Source organism: Podarcis vaucheri, assembly GCF_965113315.1.
Source record: "Podarcis vaucheri genome assembly, chromosome: 9".
Taxonomy (NCBI): Eukaryota; Metazoa; Chordata; class Lepidosauria; order Squamata; family Lacertidae; genus Podarcis; species Podarcis vaucheri.
In genome coordinates, this window is record NC_138767.1 from 39045200 (window position 1) to 39060055 (window position 14856).

Below are 14856 nucleotides of genomic sequence, written 5' to 3' on the forward strand. Positions count from 1 at the left end.
TATAACATTTTGTCTATTACTAATCTGTTATGTATTTATACATTTTGAGAAGTATTTTTTGGAAGGAGATTTAAGACAGATGTATTTATACTTTTGGATTTGAGATACTTATAAACAATATATTAGAAATGTTATGTATAAGATAGATACTTGTTATTTATAAATAGTGTATATATGAAACTCAGTGCAAATAAAAGTGTTGTATGAGAACCCCTTTTGGCTAGAGAAAGGAGCCTTTGCTATGTCCAAGGGCCAAGATTAAGCCTCTGCAGAATAGTGGGTGGGAGGAAAGAAACAACGAAATGCAGAAAGTCAAGGTCTAATGAACATGATATATTTCTCTTACATAGGTATGCAAGAATTAAAATAGATTACCAAACATAGGTCTATGCCAATTGAATGCCAATTGTTATATATTCTACGAACAGAAAGCAAAATTTGGCAGGGTGCAATGTACATGAAACATTATTTAACAGAAAGCAAAGGAAGCGGCTTTGGTCCATAAGGAAAGAAACCCTCCCACATCCAGCTAGGCAATACCTTTACAGTATTAGGACTAACACACTAACCAACATGTCACAAAAGTGTGTAGAGCTTTCGAGGCCTCCAGAACTCTTCCTCAGGCAAAATGTTACACAAAGCAAGTGGCGGTGGTGGGGTCCAGGGAAAACTAAAAACAAAAAAGTACGAAAACTGGGCTAATATTGTAACCACCCGTTCATTTTGAAGACGCAGTTCCGAGGTGGAGGTTGAAAGATTAAGGAAGCCCCCCCCCCAATGTGCCACAGGTACTAGGGGGATCCTTGTGCACGCCCGTACTCATTGGCAACTCCCAAGGGGTTCACTGGGGCTTAGTCCTGCGGACGTGGGCGAGGACTTCAGCCTTGCACATCTAGAATGGGTGTAAAGAAGCAAGGGCTGCTCCCCATTTATGAGGAGTTACAATTCCGGCTTGCAAGCCTGAAACGAAACACAAAAGGCTCCTTCTTGTCCCAACTCTGGCGTTTATCATTCTCAGGTAGCGGGAAAGTAAAAAGTAGAGCCCAAGACTTAAGAATCGTGTTTTTTTTATCGTGCTCAGCAACGTGTTTTTGTAAACCCCTTCTCTTGTGACTGCTTTCCTAGTGCAAACGCTGCTTAACTAAACACCGTATTTAAATGCTGCTTCTCCAACGCTCAGCAATGCGCAGGATTGCACCATTCGCACACAGAGAAGGAGGAGAGGCTGGGATGCGAACGCTAAAAAAATCCTCGCCGCCGGCAGGCAGCATGCAAGCCTAACCTTCCCCTGTCGAGAGGCACTTGCGTCGAAGTATAGGAGAAGAGAGAAGCGCTTGATTGCCACCTCGCGGTTTACCCAATCCGGCGTCGGTTCCGGCAAGGGGCGGGTTGTTTACTTTGAGGCGCCGGAAGCAGCGCTTGGTCTCTTCTGCCTGATGCTGCGGCGGTGGGCGTGGCTCCGCTCACCCTGCGGCTTTGGGTAGGGGAAGAGGGGCGTGGCGTGGCCGGCGAGGCTGCTGCTGACGGGCGTCCTTCCTCCTGCCTCCCCCCTCCTCTCTTGGCTTCGCCCGCCAGGGGTGGCTGCAGAGGGAGGGAGGGAGTGGCGTCGGTCCGTGAGGGCGGCAGCGATGCTCTCCGCTCCGCGGCGCCGGCGGTGTGGGGCGGGCCCGTCGGGTCCTTGAGGCGGCGCCGAGAGACACCTTCCGCAGCCCCGCCGCCGCCGCCGCCACCATGCCGTGCACCTGCGGGAACTGGCGGCGCTGGATCCGGCCTCTGGTGGCCACGATCTACGTCGTGGGGCTGCTGCTGGCCGTGCCGCTCTGCGTGTGGGAGCTGCAGAAGCTGGAGGTGAGGGCGGAGCGGCGCCGGGGGGCGGAGAGAGGCGGCCCAGGGGCGCCTCCGGGGTGGGAGTGGGGGGAAGAGGGGCAAACGCAGACCCCGCTCCTTCGGGTCTCCCACATTCGCCGGCCCGCGTTCACTTCCTGAAGCGCGCTTCTTCCGCGCACAACACGGAACGTGCGTCACGTAGGAATGCGCTTCGCGCTCTAGGGTTAGAAGGGACACGCAAAAGAAACAACGGGCGGTGCTTGAGGTGAATGTGTCACGTGTCCCCCCTGCTCTCCATCCCGATGGTTTCTGGCCTTGAGGGATGATGATGATGATGAATCACCCGCCATTGTAGGCCCCAGCTGCCCATCCAAGATAAAGCCAGACGTGTCACCGTGGGCATTATTCTAGGTATGTTTGGCAAGCATCCTTTGCCCTTTCAGAAAGGAAAAAGAGAACCTCCAGCAAGTTTTGCCTGGTTCAGAGGTGAGGGTTGTTCTATCAATTGTTTTCTCAAAAGTTATATTCCGCACCGTGAAAATAAATAACAGCAGCAATTAAAATGAGAAAAAGAAAAAAGGAAGAGGGTTGACACATCCTCTCAAAACTCTGCAGCCCAACTCGCTTCTGGAAGGGCATATGTATCCTAGGGTCATCTTGGGTTGCGGAGCTCAAGTAAGAATGGTTAGCTTGCTTGACCCCAGGTAACCTAAATGTGATGTTTGCTACATAGGGAGCAAGTAAGAGGAAGTCCAGAAATACAGATATCTACATAAATACTCCTCATCTGGAGCTGTTGCGAAGGCCAGCACCCTATAGTGAGACAGCAAGAGCATCAGTGGAGAGGACTAGAGAGTCAGCAGGTGAAGGGGATTTCTCTTGTCTGTACAATGTACTAAAGATAACAACAAATTCAGGTTTTCATGGGGGTAGGCGATGCCACTTAGAAAGATGCTATATTCATGTTTTTAGTTCATTACCATCACACTCAGAGCAGTTCATACGAGGCCAAAGGAGTTTATGAAAACACACAAACAGATGAACAGGGTTCATCTTTCAAAAACAGGATTCAGAAACAGCAACCAAACAGTAGCTCCCACGCTTAAAGAACAATTTGTTTCTTAGTGCATGGACAAATTGGTCGGGGAGTGGAAGGTAGTTAGAAGGAGTAACTTCAAGCTAATCCAGAAGCCAGGGGTGTGTATACTCCTGTCTTCCATTTCCAGAATCTCTCACAAGAGAGACTTACTTGACATAAGATCATTATGACAGGAAAGGGTTTAATCCAAAGAGACAGGCAGGTAGATGGTGCATTTGCCTGTTAAGGGACATCATTTGGTTGGTGTGGGTCTTACTCTGAGGCAGACAATGCAGTGCTCTTCAGATGTTTTGGACTACATCGCTCATCATCCTTTGCCATTGGTCAAGCTGGCTTGGACTGATGGGAGTTGTAGTCTGGAAATCTAGACTTGTGGCACTAAGTGATAGATGCAAAGTGATGCCTTCTGCAAATGAAAGAGTACAGAATAATAAATCTCAACACCTTCAATCTACATGTGAGTTATGGTAATTTCTGTCTTCACATTTGCTAGTCCATGTGGACCGGCACTTAAATAAAACACACCTGTGCTAGTACCCCTTCCCTGTACCTATTCCACAAGACATTCTTTGAATCTCTGTGCTCCCGCCTTCCCCTTTAGCATTTCCATATTTAAAGTAGGCAACTACCAGGGAATCCCTGTTACTCTTATGTAAGGCTTGGAATTTGCAGTGTTTAATTAATCGTTTAGTGAACTATTGCAGATATTTCTGTGCCTTAAAATAACTAGGTTGCTCACAGGCTGGATCTGTAATTATAAAGGTTTCTGGTGATCCTAACTATTCCCAATCATCTGTTGCTTAGACAGAAAGGTAGTTTATAAAGAAGAAACAGGCTCTAAGTGTCTTTATTCACTCTGTCCTTGTGGCTGCTTTACACGACACAAGGAAAAATGTCTCCTCACAGTTAAATGTTTACAGTAACGTTTAAGAAGATGCATACATAAAACACACACTAAAATATGCACTCTGTTGCATATTAGAGCTGCCCATTGCAAGCAAGATGGTATACATGCATTTTCCCTTAAAGTTTAACTACCAAGAAGTGTGTTATGGAAAGATCTGGACCAGGTTCTTGGCTTTTAGCAGTATGTGTATTACTAACTTAAATATTAGTGTAGAAGTGATGGAACCTCTTATGCTGCAAGATGCTCTTCTAAGTGTTCCTAACATGATTCTTGGTTAGAACTGTGTGTGTTAGATATTTGGATCTAAAAGAAGTTGTAGCAGCTGTTGTAGCTAACCACACTTTAAATTTTGAGTCTAATGATGGTTCAGTTGCAAAAATACTATATGTTTTAATTATTAACGCATGTTCTGCTCTTGGAAGAGAAGAGCCATTAAATATAGTACTGCTGCTTCAGAGAAAGCGATTTATGGAGTGCTTTATCGGTTTTACTGTCATTGTTTCTCAAATTTCCTACTGTAATTTCTTGTGCTTGTGCTCTTCTTTTTTGTGTTGTTCAAGGTTGGAATCCATACCAAGGCATGGTTTATTGCTGGGATATTTTTACTGATGACAATACCAATATCTCTTTGGGGAATATTGCAGCATTTAGTTCATTATACTCAGCCTGAATTACAGAAACCAATAATAAGGTAACCTATCATATATGCTTCTGCTGGTTATTCCATATTAGCAATACAAACACTTGGTTAATTGAGAATGTGTTTTCTTATGACAGGATTCTATGGATGGTGCCAATTTACAGCCTAGACAGCGTAAGTATTTTTTCTTTCTTTTGGGGATTATTGAATTCTTGCTCTAGAAACCAGTTGAATAATCCATTGAACTTCTCATACTGCTGATTTTTCACACGATACAACCGTTTTGTAAAATTGTAACCTCATTTCCATTAAGGTTTCCTGGCAGAAGCCCAGGTGTGTGTGATTGAGGCTTTTGTTAATACAGTATGTTGCTTTTCTGGAGTTTAATCCAGTAAGTCATACTCTGTGTTGATGGTTTGAAGCACGTTGATTTCAGTGGGTCTACTCTGAGAATGATATAAGTCAAGTACAGTCATACCTCATGTTACGTTTGCTTCAGGTTGCATCCTGCGGCGACCCAGAAGTACCAGGAAGGGTTACTTCCAGGTTTCGCTGCTCTCGCATGCGCAGTAGTGCCAAATCGTGCTTCGCGCATGCGCACAAGCTCCAAATCGCGCCACATACCTGCACAGATATGGTGCTTCAGGTTGAGGGCTTTTCACGTTGCAAATGGGCCTACAGAACGGATCCCGTTTGCAACCAGAGGTACCACTGTACAACTCACTGAGCATTAATTCACTGGAAAATAAGACGTAATGCAACTGAAAGTAGACATGTACATATTTGTATCTAATGTGAACCATAAGGCCTATATGCAGAGCATGTTGCTTCTCTGTTTTGCAGAGTACTAGCTCATTGTTTGCTTTGTATTGTAACACTGTTTGCCTTGTTTGCAACAGCAAATACAGGCTCTTAAGGATATCTTGGGAAGTACTTCTCATTTAGCTCAATTGGATTTAATTTAGTTAAACCATAGGATTGAGCTATAAGCCTTTCTTAATTATTGAATGTTTAACTGCAGCACAGAGTTCTGTAAATTATTTATTTAATTTTTATACTGGCAAACAATAATATTTCGAAAGAAAATGTAATAGAATGGAATCTCAGTGTAAACTGCAGTGCGTGTGTTCTAATCTAATGTCTTTTTCTTTGATAGTGGATAGCATTGAAATATCCCAGTATTGCAATATATGTGGATACTTGTAGAGAATGCTATGAAGCGTACGTCATCTATAACTTCATGGTCTTCCTTTCAAATTACCTGACCAATCGGTATCCAAATCTAGTGTTAATCCTAGAAGCCAAAGATCAGCAAAGGCATCTACCACCATTGTGTTGCTGTCCACCATGGGCTATGGGAGAGTGAGTACAACATACCGTTCTTTTCTCAAAGCTTATGTTCATGTCATTATAGATATTACCTCTTGGATTCGTGTAAGATTTAACACACTTTTTTTGCTATATGTGGCATTAGTTTCCATTGATGCTCCAAAGAGTTCTTGAAAAACACATTTTAAAAAAATACTTCGGGAAATTCTTTCCTGAAAATAGGACTTGTTAGTGAATCAAAAGGATTTGTTTTTCCTAGAAGCAGTTGGTAGCTTCATTGACTGCTCTAAAAGAATGAGTGAATGCTGTAGGGTAGTACTGTACAGCAGTTAGATTTCAGGGATTGACGCTCACTTAGCTTCTCCCCCTGACTTGTAGTAGCTTTCTGTGGGGGCTGCTGCTTTCTCTATTCCAGAATGCAGCAGGATGGAGAATGCACCTTTGTAGTGCCATCCTATGGCAGCCTGCCTTAGGAAGGAACAAAATGACCCAAGTTTCCTTGTTGGTGCAGTCTCTCTCCCAGCAAGGTAGCCTTCCAATGATGATTCATGTCTGGACTCTTTGATTGAAAGGACACAACAGGATATGAAGAAATAAGACAGAATGTCTTGACTACAATTAAGATCAAGGTTTTGCCAAAGTTTCTGTTCTAGTTTTAACCCTTCCAATAAAAGGTGTGCAGTTGAAATTCAGGTCTTGTAACAAGTTTATTTGAAACTATAAATGCCAAAAGTTAATGTGTATTATGCAGCTGTGTCTTTGAAAGGTGAGATACCATTAACATACTTTGATAAATAGCAGCATACAGCTCATTGAATATCTATGTGATGGTTAGAACCTAAAGGTAATAATTATTATTTGGGCAGGGATGTAGCCATCCTGTTACCTTGCTGGATCTGGCTGCAAAATAGTATCTCTGCAATTTGTATAGGATACCGATAAGATAGAACTCTACAGGTGCCCGTGTTTTTCCACATGGTAGAGCTGTAGAAGTGGGAAAATATATTGAAATAATGTAAGAGAAAGTGTTAGAAATATTCCCGTATGAAATGGTGATTCTTAAATCCGTCAGTTATAGTTTAGTCTATAAAAATGGTACAAGAAGAAAATGTCTAGGATGCAGTATTAACTATGACTTAACATTTTAAAAGTGTTTTGATTGAAAAGCACGATGGTATGTGAATGTTAGGGTATTCTTGCTAGCAGTTGTATTTCACTTTGTTAGTATTTTTCCAGAAGATATTACATAAAAAGTTTCAGCTATATTCTGAGTTAGTCTTTGTCATGTACAGGAACTTTGTTGTGTGAAATGATAGTTCTGGATGCTAATATTTACAGTAAAAGTAGAATATATGGTTGTCTGTGTTGCAGCTTTGAATGAACTGAACTCACTCTGTTTCTCTTTTATAGGGTGCTGTTGTTCAGGTGCAAGCTTGGTGTTTTGCAGTATACAGTGGTCAGACCATTCACCACTATTATTGCTTTGTAAGTATGAAGAAATATTTTAGCCTCAAAATGCTATATATAGATGTATCACTTTGCTAGTGATGTGAGGTGAGAATATTCTCTGCTAGAAAATTCTCCGGAGAATATTCTCCATAAACTGTAAATTCTAATGTAAGAACCAGTTTTACAACCCACGTTAAAAAAATCTAGTAAATAATAAGTCAAGCTGTGATATTGCCAGTGTAAGTAATGAATAATGGTTTTTTTGATCCAGTTATATTACTGGGCATTGTGTCATTCACCATTGACAGTTCTGAAATGTAAGCTACAGAAAACATTTTTATTTTTTTTTAGTTTTAAAAATGCTATTCATTTAATTTGATGAACATTTTAATTTGTATGTATTTCAACTATATGTAATAACCTTTTTTCTATTTTGGTGTGACCTTATTCTTAGCAATTTTATACCCTTGGCTATACAGTGTGATTTTTTTTTTTACAGAAAGTAGCTGTAATGCTTTATACACTTAAAGTACCTAGGCCTACATAATTATGTGTAACAGCATGTGAGGTGACCTTGATTTAAACAGTTGACATTTCTATATTTTTATTTAGTGCCAGTAACTGGTTTTTGCAGTGCCATTTAGTGGTACACAGTGCCATTTACCAGAGATTGACATACGGAAATATGGTATCATATAATGATAATATATTTAATGTTAATGGCTTCTTTTTTATATGTATGCATATAGTTTTGTTTATCAAGCTGTGCTTTAGTCACATTCATATGGTTATTAAGTGTTAGAGCTATTTGAAGCACAAGATAGCCTATTACTGAATTTACTTGAATTTTCAATTTCAAATTTGGTGCAAAAAATCAAAGAATGTGAATTCACTGCATTGCCCCATTGAATAAAAGTATCTGTACAGTTTTTGGTTGCCATCTGAACAAGTTGACCCATGAATAAACATGTATATTAACTAATTATCCCAGGTCACAAGGTGATTAGATTGGTCTCACCTAGGGCCAGGGCCTTTTCAGTACTGGCCCCAACTTGGTGGAATGCTCTGTCACAAGAGACTAGGACCCTGCGGGACTTGACATTTTTCCGCAGGGCCTGCAAGACAGAGCTGTTCCGCCTGGCCTTTGGTTTGGACTCAGTCTGACCCTTAAGTTTTCCTCCCCCTTATGGTCTTGATTTATCGGCTACTTTTAAAATGAGCCTGCATTGTAAATTGCATTTTAACCTGTATTTTAAATTGGTCTCCCTCATTATGTTTTTACTGTGATTTTATTGGTGTTAGCCGCCATGAGCCCTGCTCACCTTGCGACCTGGGATAATTAATTAATAAAATTATTATTGTTGTTACTATTACTATTATTATTATTATTATTATATTTTAAATGAAAATTCTCTAATATCTCAGTAATCGAGAATATTCTCAAGAATATTCTCCAAAAGATTATTCTTGAGAATTTAACACCACTACTTTGCTCTTCTTTTCACTCTTAGCTGTGCTGTTACACCGGCCTCTGTTTTCTAACCTTAAAGACAATTGCTCATATAGACAATCAACTATAAACTGTTTCTAAAGTGGAGCTTAAGTAATCTAAAAGATGGTGTTTCCTCCCATGCTTTACTATGCGTAACCATCCCCAAAGTAATACAGTAATTTATATTAATCAGGTTTCAATTCTTTGAGTGATATCCAATTGTTGTGTCCTTCTTCTCTTTCTGCTGCATATCCATAAGGTCTACCAAAGTTTGTACTTGGCTTACCACTCATGGTATGTTTGGCAGAAGCAAACTGTTGTCCGGGTTCAGATAACATGCCGAACACTGGCTTTTTTAATCTGCATTGTAGCAGCAACAGGAGGATAACTGTGGGAACTTCAGAGCAGTATGCACTAGTGCACTGCTTGTTCACATAACCCATAGTTAGTTTTAAATGATGGTTTAACATGACATTTGAACTGGACAATTGAATAGAATAGGACTCCTGTGCAGAGGATTGCAGCCATAGCTCCTGAATTTTCTGAGCAATGTTTTGTATTAAACTCTTTCAGAATATGTGAATTGGTTGGTGTATACGATGAAGGAAACTTTAGCTTCAAAAATGCTTGGACCTATTTGGTTTTTTTCAACAATATCTCCCAGCTTGTGAGTAACACAATTTGAGTTTTCTTTCTCTTTGGAGTGATATTTAAGTGTTTTATTTTTTAAAAATTAAAGATCTTAACAATTGTGGTGTGCAGAATATATTTTTGATTAGGTGCTTTTATCTTTACATACATTACACATAGAAAATTAAGATTATGTGAGAACTAATCCTTAACTTTGGTTCTAAATATGGTGCTATGGATTTTATTGTGTTATTGTACATCTATTTAATCGGTTTTAGAGGCTACCCTGAGGACTCTGAAAGGTGGGATGATACTGCTTAATATTTATATCCCATGTATTTTCCATCATGAAACCCACAATGATATACATGTGGTTCCCCAGTGGTCACCCATCCAGGCACTGATCAGACCAAGATGTGCTTAGCTTTAGCAAAGTAGTGGCTTCCTTCTCTTTGCAGAAAGAAACAGAAATATACTTGGGAATAAAGGAAGCTTATGGCAGCAGCATTCTGGGGTTTCAGACAGGTGTCCTTCCCAGGTCTAGATGGAGAAGTCAGTGATTATACCTGTGATCTTTTGCATGCTATGCATGTGCTTTGGCACTGAGCTTTGACCGCCTAGCCATAGATGTTTTTAAATGTTTGGAACAAGAATTGAATTGACTTGATATGTTCCGGGGGATTATTGGTATTGATGAAATGTAGGAGTTCTGTGTGTTCCCATTGCAAATTGCTAAACATTTCTATCCCTCTGTTCTAGTTTGCCATGTACTGCCTTGTGTTGTTCTATAAAGTACTGCGGGAAGAACTAAACCCAATCAAACCCGTAGGGAAATTTCTGTGTGTAAAGATGGTGGTTTTTGTTTCTTTTTGGTAAGTGGAGTGTTGTAAGCTTTTTTGTGTAAAACCTGTTATGCACATGTCTAAATGCATATGGATACTTAAGTGTTTGTCAGAAAACAAAGAGTAATATAATAAGTCTTGTTTCTGTTTTTATTTAAATTGCTTAACAGCACAATCCTGTTCATGTTTGCTTGGAAGTAAATCTCTTTGGGGCTTACTTCCAAATAAGTGTGTGCATTTATAGCCACCTTTATCATTCCCAGGGAGCTCATTATGATGTATGTGGTTCTGCCCCTCCCCATTTTATCCTTCCAACTACCCTGTGAGGTAGGCTAGGATCTGAGACACTGACTGGCCCCAGGTCACTCAGTGAGCTTCATAACTGAGCAGGGATTTGAACCCTGGGCTCCTGGATCCTCGTTTGACACTCTAAACACTGCACCATATTGGCTCTCTATAGCAAACTGGATTCACCTATGCAAGGTGTTGTACAATAGTGAAAAGACCAGCCTTCTTCTGTGCTTAAAATTGCCGTGGTGTTTTTTAAAAAAAGTTTTGTGTTTAAAAACATTTTCATGCAACTTCAAAATAGTTAAGGGTACAACCAAAGTTTTAGCTCTCTTTTATCTAATTCATTCTAAAGTTTTAGCACAGATTTTCAGTTTATGCTGAAACCCTTCTCCATACTGACAGATCATCTTTGATCTCTTTCCAGAGACACCTTTTAGCCTAGCACTACAGTCTGTGTGGAAGTTCCTTTTTTGTGGATGATGCACATTCACTGTTCCTGTGTGAGCATAATGGCCACAGGGCTTGCAAGTTCATATTTCTAGCATTTTATTGATCGGCTCTGTGAACTTAGCATCTTTCACAGATTGTTTTTTTTTTTTCTAACCTTACAATAAAAGCTCACTAGAACTTTAGACCAGAACCTGTCTCTCAGCTGTGTAGCTTCTGTGTGGTGATAACCCAATCTCTTCTAAGAATGTCAATTTTGTATAGGCAAGCTGCACTTATTGCATTGTTGGTGAAAGTCGGTGTTATCTCTGAAACACACACATGGGAATGGAAAAGTGTTGAAGCAGTGGCAACTGGTCTACAGGTAAGTTGGAACTGCTGTTGTAAACATAAGCCTTCCAGCGCCCCACATCCTTTGGAATAGATAAAAGGGGCAGATTGGTCTTTGAAGCAAAAGCATTATAGATACATGTAGCTACTTTTTTCACTGAGAGTGAGCAATAGTTATCAGGTTACTAGCCTACCGAGGGACGCGGGTGGCGCTGTGGGTTAAACCACAGAGCCTAGGACTTGCCGATCAGAAGGTTGACGGTTCGAATCCCCGCGATGGGGTGAGCTCCCGTTGCTTGGTCCCTGCTCCTGCCAACCTAGCAGTTCGAAAGCACGTCAAAGTGCAAGTAGATAAATAGGTACTGCTCCGGCGGGAAGGTAAACGGCATTTCCGTGTGCTGCTCCGTGTGCGGCTTAGTCTTGCTGGCCACATGACCCGGAAGCTGTACGCTGGCTCCCTCGGCCAATAAAGCGAGATGAGCGCCACAACCCCAGAGTCGGTCACGACTGGACCTAATGGTCAGGGGTCCCTTTACCTTTACCTAGCCTACCAGCTGCATCGATCAAACTGTCCTACAACACATATCTGTAAAGATGCAGGTAAATTTAACACTTAAAACTAGTTTTCTAATGGTGTGACTAGTATACTCTTAATAGCTATGCTATCTGCATTGGCCTGCATGAGCACAGTCCTTTCAGTATCATGTTTTGCTTTTTGTCTTCTCTGCTAGGTGCGAGAAGGCAATATTTACTCTAAATTAAATATTTAGTTGGTTGCCTGGGGCTTGCTGTCCTAATTTAACCAAAGTACGAGAATAAACTTGGCTGATGGTCCCACTGTATGTTTAAGCTGGTGTAAAACACATGAAGTTTCTGGAAAACTATTATTCCGTAAAGGGTAGTTTGTGGTTAATTGGCCTTCAAGTCTAAAGGAGCTGCTGCGAGGAATACATTACATGGTTGCATATGTGGGGCTGAATAGGACTGAATTTGGATTTTTTTGTTTCAGGATTTTATTATCTGCGTGGAGATGTTCTTTGCTGCAATTGCTCATCACTACAGTTTTTCCTACAAACCTTATGTGCAGCAAGCTGAAGAAGGATCGTGCTTTGATTCTTTTCTTGCAATGTGGGATATTTCTGATATCAGGGCAGATGTAACTGAACAAGTTCGCAATGTTGGTAAGTGAGAAGGATAAAAATGCACCCCTAGGGAAAAACTGATGTAAACATTTGAGTTTTCTGAAGATGCCACATGAGCTGCATTGCTAGGTCATTTTTCTATTAACTGCAGTGCCAGACCTATGAGAATAATTTGTTTTAAATACCTTCCTTTTAGGAAGAACAGTTTTTGGTCAGCCAAGGAAAATGTTTTTTGGTGAAGATTATGATCAGAATGAACATACAAGTTTGCTGTCATCATCCACCCAGGATCCAATTTCTACTGCTTCTTCAATACCATCATCACCTGTGGGCCACTATCAAGGGTTTGGGCATACGTTGACTCCAACAATGCCTCCTGAACCAATATCTGATGTCTTGTGTAAATCAGCAGAAGAGAGTGAGAATCCTCCAACAGAGAAGCCTCTGGATGAAAGTTAGACAACTCTTTTCTCAAATGTCTTGGGATTTGCCTGGATGATGCTCCTATGTTTGTTTGTTTTTGGCCTTGGGGACCTCATTCTTCCCAGAAGAATGTCAGCTGCACCAAGCGGCACATAAAACAAAACAGATAACGGAATTTAATTTTAAATGGGGAATTTATGAACTATCATTGAAAGAGCCTATTGGTGCCAGACATATAATTAAATTATTACAGTAAGTTGAGTAGCCAATGTTGCTTGGTTCAAAAACCTCCCTCTGTAATTGGAGTGAGGTAGATAGTTCATGATGTTGACTCTCCTCTCAAAGTAATTGCACCATCCCAGAATACCGTCTCATCAGCATGCCAGAATTGCTGCTGGAGACCTTAGCTGGAGCAGTAAATGAAATCATTCTTTTAACAATACTGGCATATATGTGCCACGGTCCAGTTAAGCAGAAGTTCTTGGATTTGAGCATTATATGCTGCATTGGCTCTAAATTTTGTTGTTAATGTGTTAAGTGTATCTTGGCCTTTCACATACTGGAAGTTGCTCTGGAGGGTAGTAATCATCTACTGCTTCCTGTTAGCACAGAGATTACCACTAGAGCAACAGAACTCCTTCCCACACCCTCCCCAGATGTGTCACAGAGGATTGAAGAAACAGATTTAGGGCATGCACGGGGTGAGGTGGGGTGGGGAATTCCTGTTGTTTGTGGTAGTTCTTGTTCTAATAGAACTACTTGATGCTAAACTGAATACAACTCGAGTCTAAAGGCATTCTGATTAGGGAGTTAAAATGAAACAAGGCTTTTTACTGAAAAACTGATCAGTGTTCCTGTATTTTTGTCTCAAAAAACTCATAGGATTACCAATGGTCCGTCAATTAATCTGTGCTCCTCTTATCATGCAGATACCATTTTAATGCCTACTATTCTTGAATTTATAGTATATTTGCCTTCCAAAAATGTATCTAGAATCAAGTAAGCTTTGAAATACTAATACAGAATGTAACAACTTACTGTTTTAAGGACTTGCACATCTGGTCAACAAAAGGGACTTGTTACCCATTCTCACATTTGTATCTGCATTGCATGCTTGCTGTCTTACCTTCATATAAAATGCTGCAGCAAGGTTTACATTAAGTGGCATCTTCAGAGAGAACTCAAGCTATTTTTAGCATTCAGGTCCCCTTTACAGGAATTGAGTTTTTAACTGTTTTGTGGCTGCTACGGTGAACTCATCCTACAAGTGCTTTTGCAGTACTAGTGTGTTATGTAAATACTTGGCCTTATTCACTAGGCTGCATATTTTATGGATAAATTTGGTGTGTCCTTAAAGTGGTTAAAGGGAAATCATTGCCTTTATTGTACATAATCAAATAAAATTTTATTAACTCTTACTTTGCACTCCTTCAGTGTTGAGCTCCTTTCCATAGTTTTTTTTTTAATGGTTAACTATTGACTGATGGGAGAGGCATCTCAACGCCCCCCCCCCCAATGCCTAGATCACACAAATCAAGGGAAGACCAAAAGATAATGCTCACCAAAGTTTAGTTCCTATGCTTAATTTCAAAGGGGCAAAAATTCTCTTGAGTGTAAACAATGCCTTCCTTAACCACAGGTGGGTTTACTCCAGGAAGAAAGGACAAAGACTAGGCTATAGAGGTACATTGTCTTTTAGCAATTAGAATTTTCTGGTGCTTCCCAGTCTTGCTTTTCATCCTGTGGTTTGTTGCCATTTGGGAATACTACCTGTAAGCTTGATTTAGGCATCATCTTAACAATGAACATGGGCTTCAGCAAAAGGATGGTGGTGAGCCATTTTTGGCTCCTTCGAGGAGGTGGTATCTTCCCTCCAAGTGGCGCTGTGGGTAAAACCTGAGCGCCTAGGACTTGCCGATTGCATGGTCGGCGGTTCGAATCCCCGCGCTGGGGTGCGCTCCCGTCATCCAGTCCCAGTGCCTGCCAACCTAGCAGTTCGAAAGCACCC

At 40.9% G+C, this 14856-nt stretch overlaps 1 protein-coding gene and 1 long non-coding RNA gene across 2 annotated transcripts; one reads left to right on the plus strand and one right to left on the minus strand.

The window, feature by feature from the left end:
* The first annotated feature begins 1497 nt into the window (after nucleotides 1-1497).
* TMEM184C (transmembrane protein 184C) lies at nucleotides 1498-14266 on the plus strand. The gene is made up of 10 exons (XM_082237722.1): nucleotides 1498-1848; nucleotides 4394-4524; nucleotides 4611-4647; nucleotides 5630-5835; nucleotides 7213-7287; nucleotides 9317-9410; nucleotides 10133-10245; nucleotides 11218-11317; nucleotides 12293-12464; nucleotides 12622-14266. Exons 1-10 carry the CDS (start codon nucleotides 1732-1734, stop codon nucleotides 12882-12884), a joined length of 1308 nt encoding a protein of 435 aa, XP_082093848.1. The 5' UTR covers nucleotides 1498-1731; the 3' UTR covers nucleotides 12885-14266.
* Nucleotides 11217-12286, minus strand: LOC309540708. Its single transcript, XR_014223407.1, has 2 exons — nucleotides 11826-12286; nucleotides 11217-11468 (listed from the first exon to the last, which is right to left on the minus strand). It is a non-coding gene; the product is annotated as an uncharacterized lncRNA (long non-coding RNA).
* Nucleotides 14267-14856: the final 590 nt, after the last annotated feature.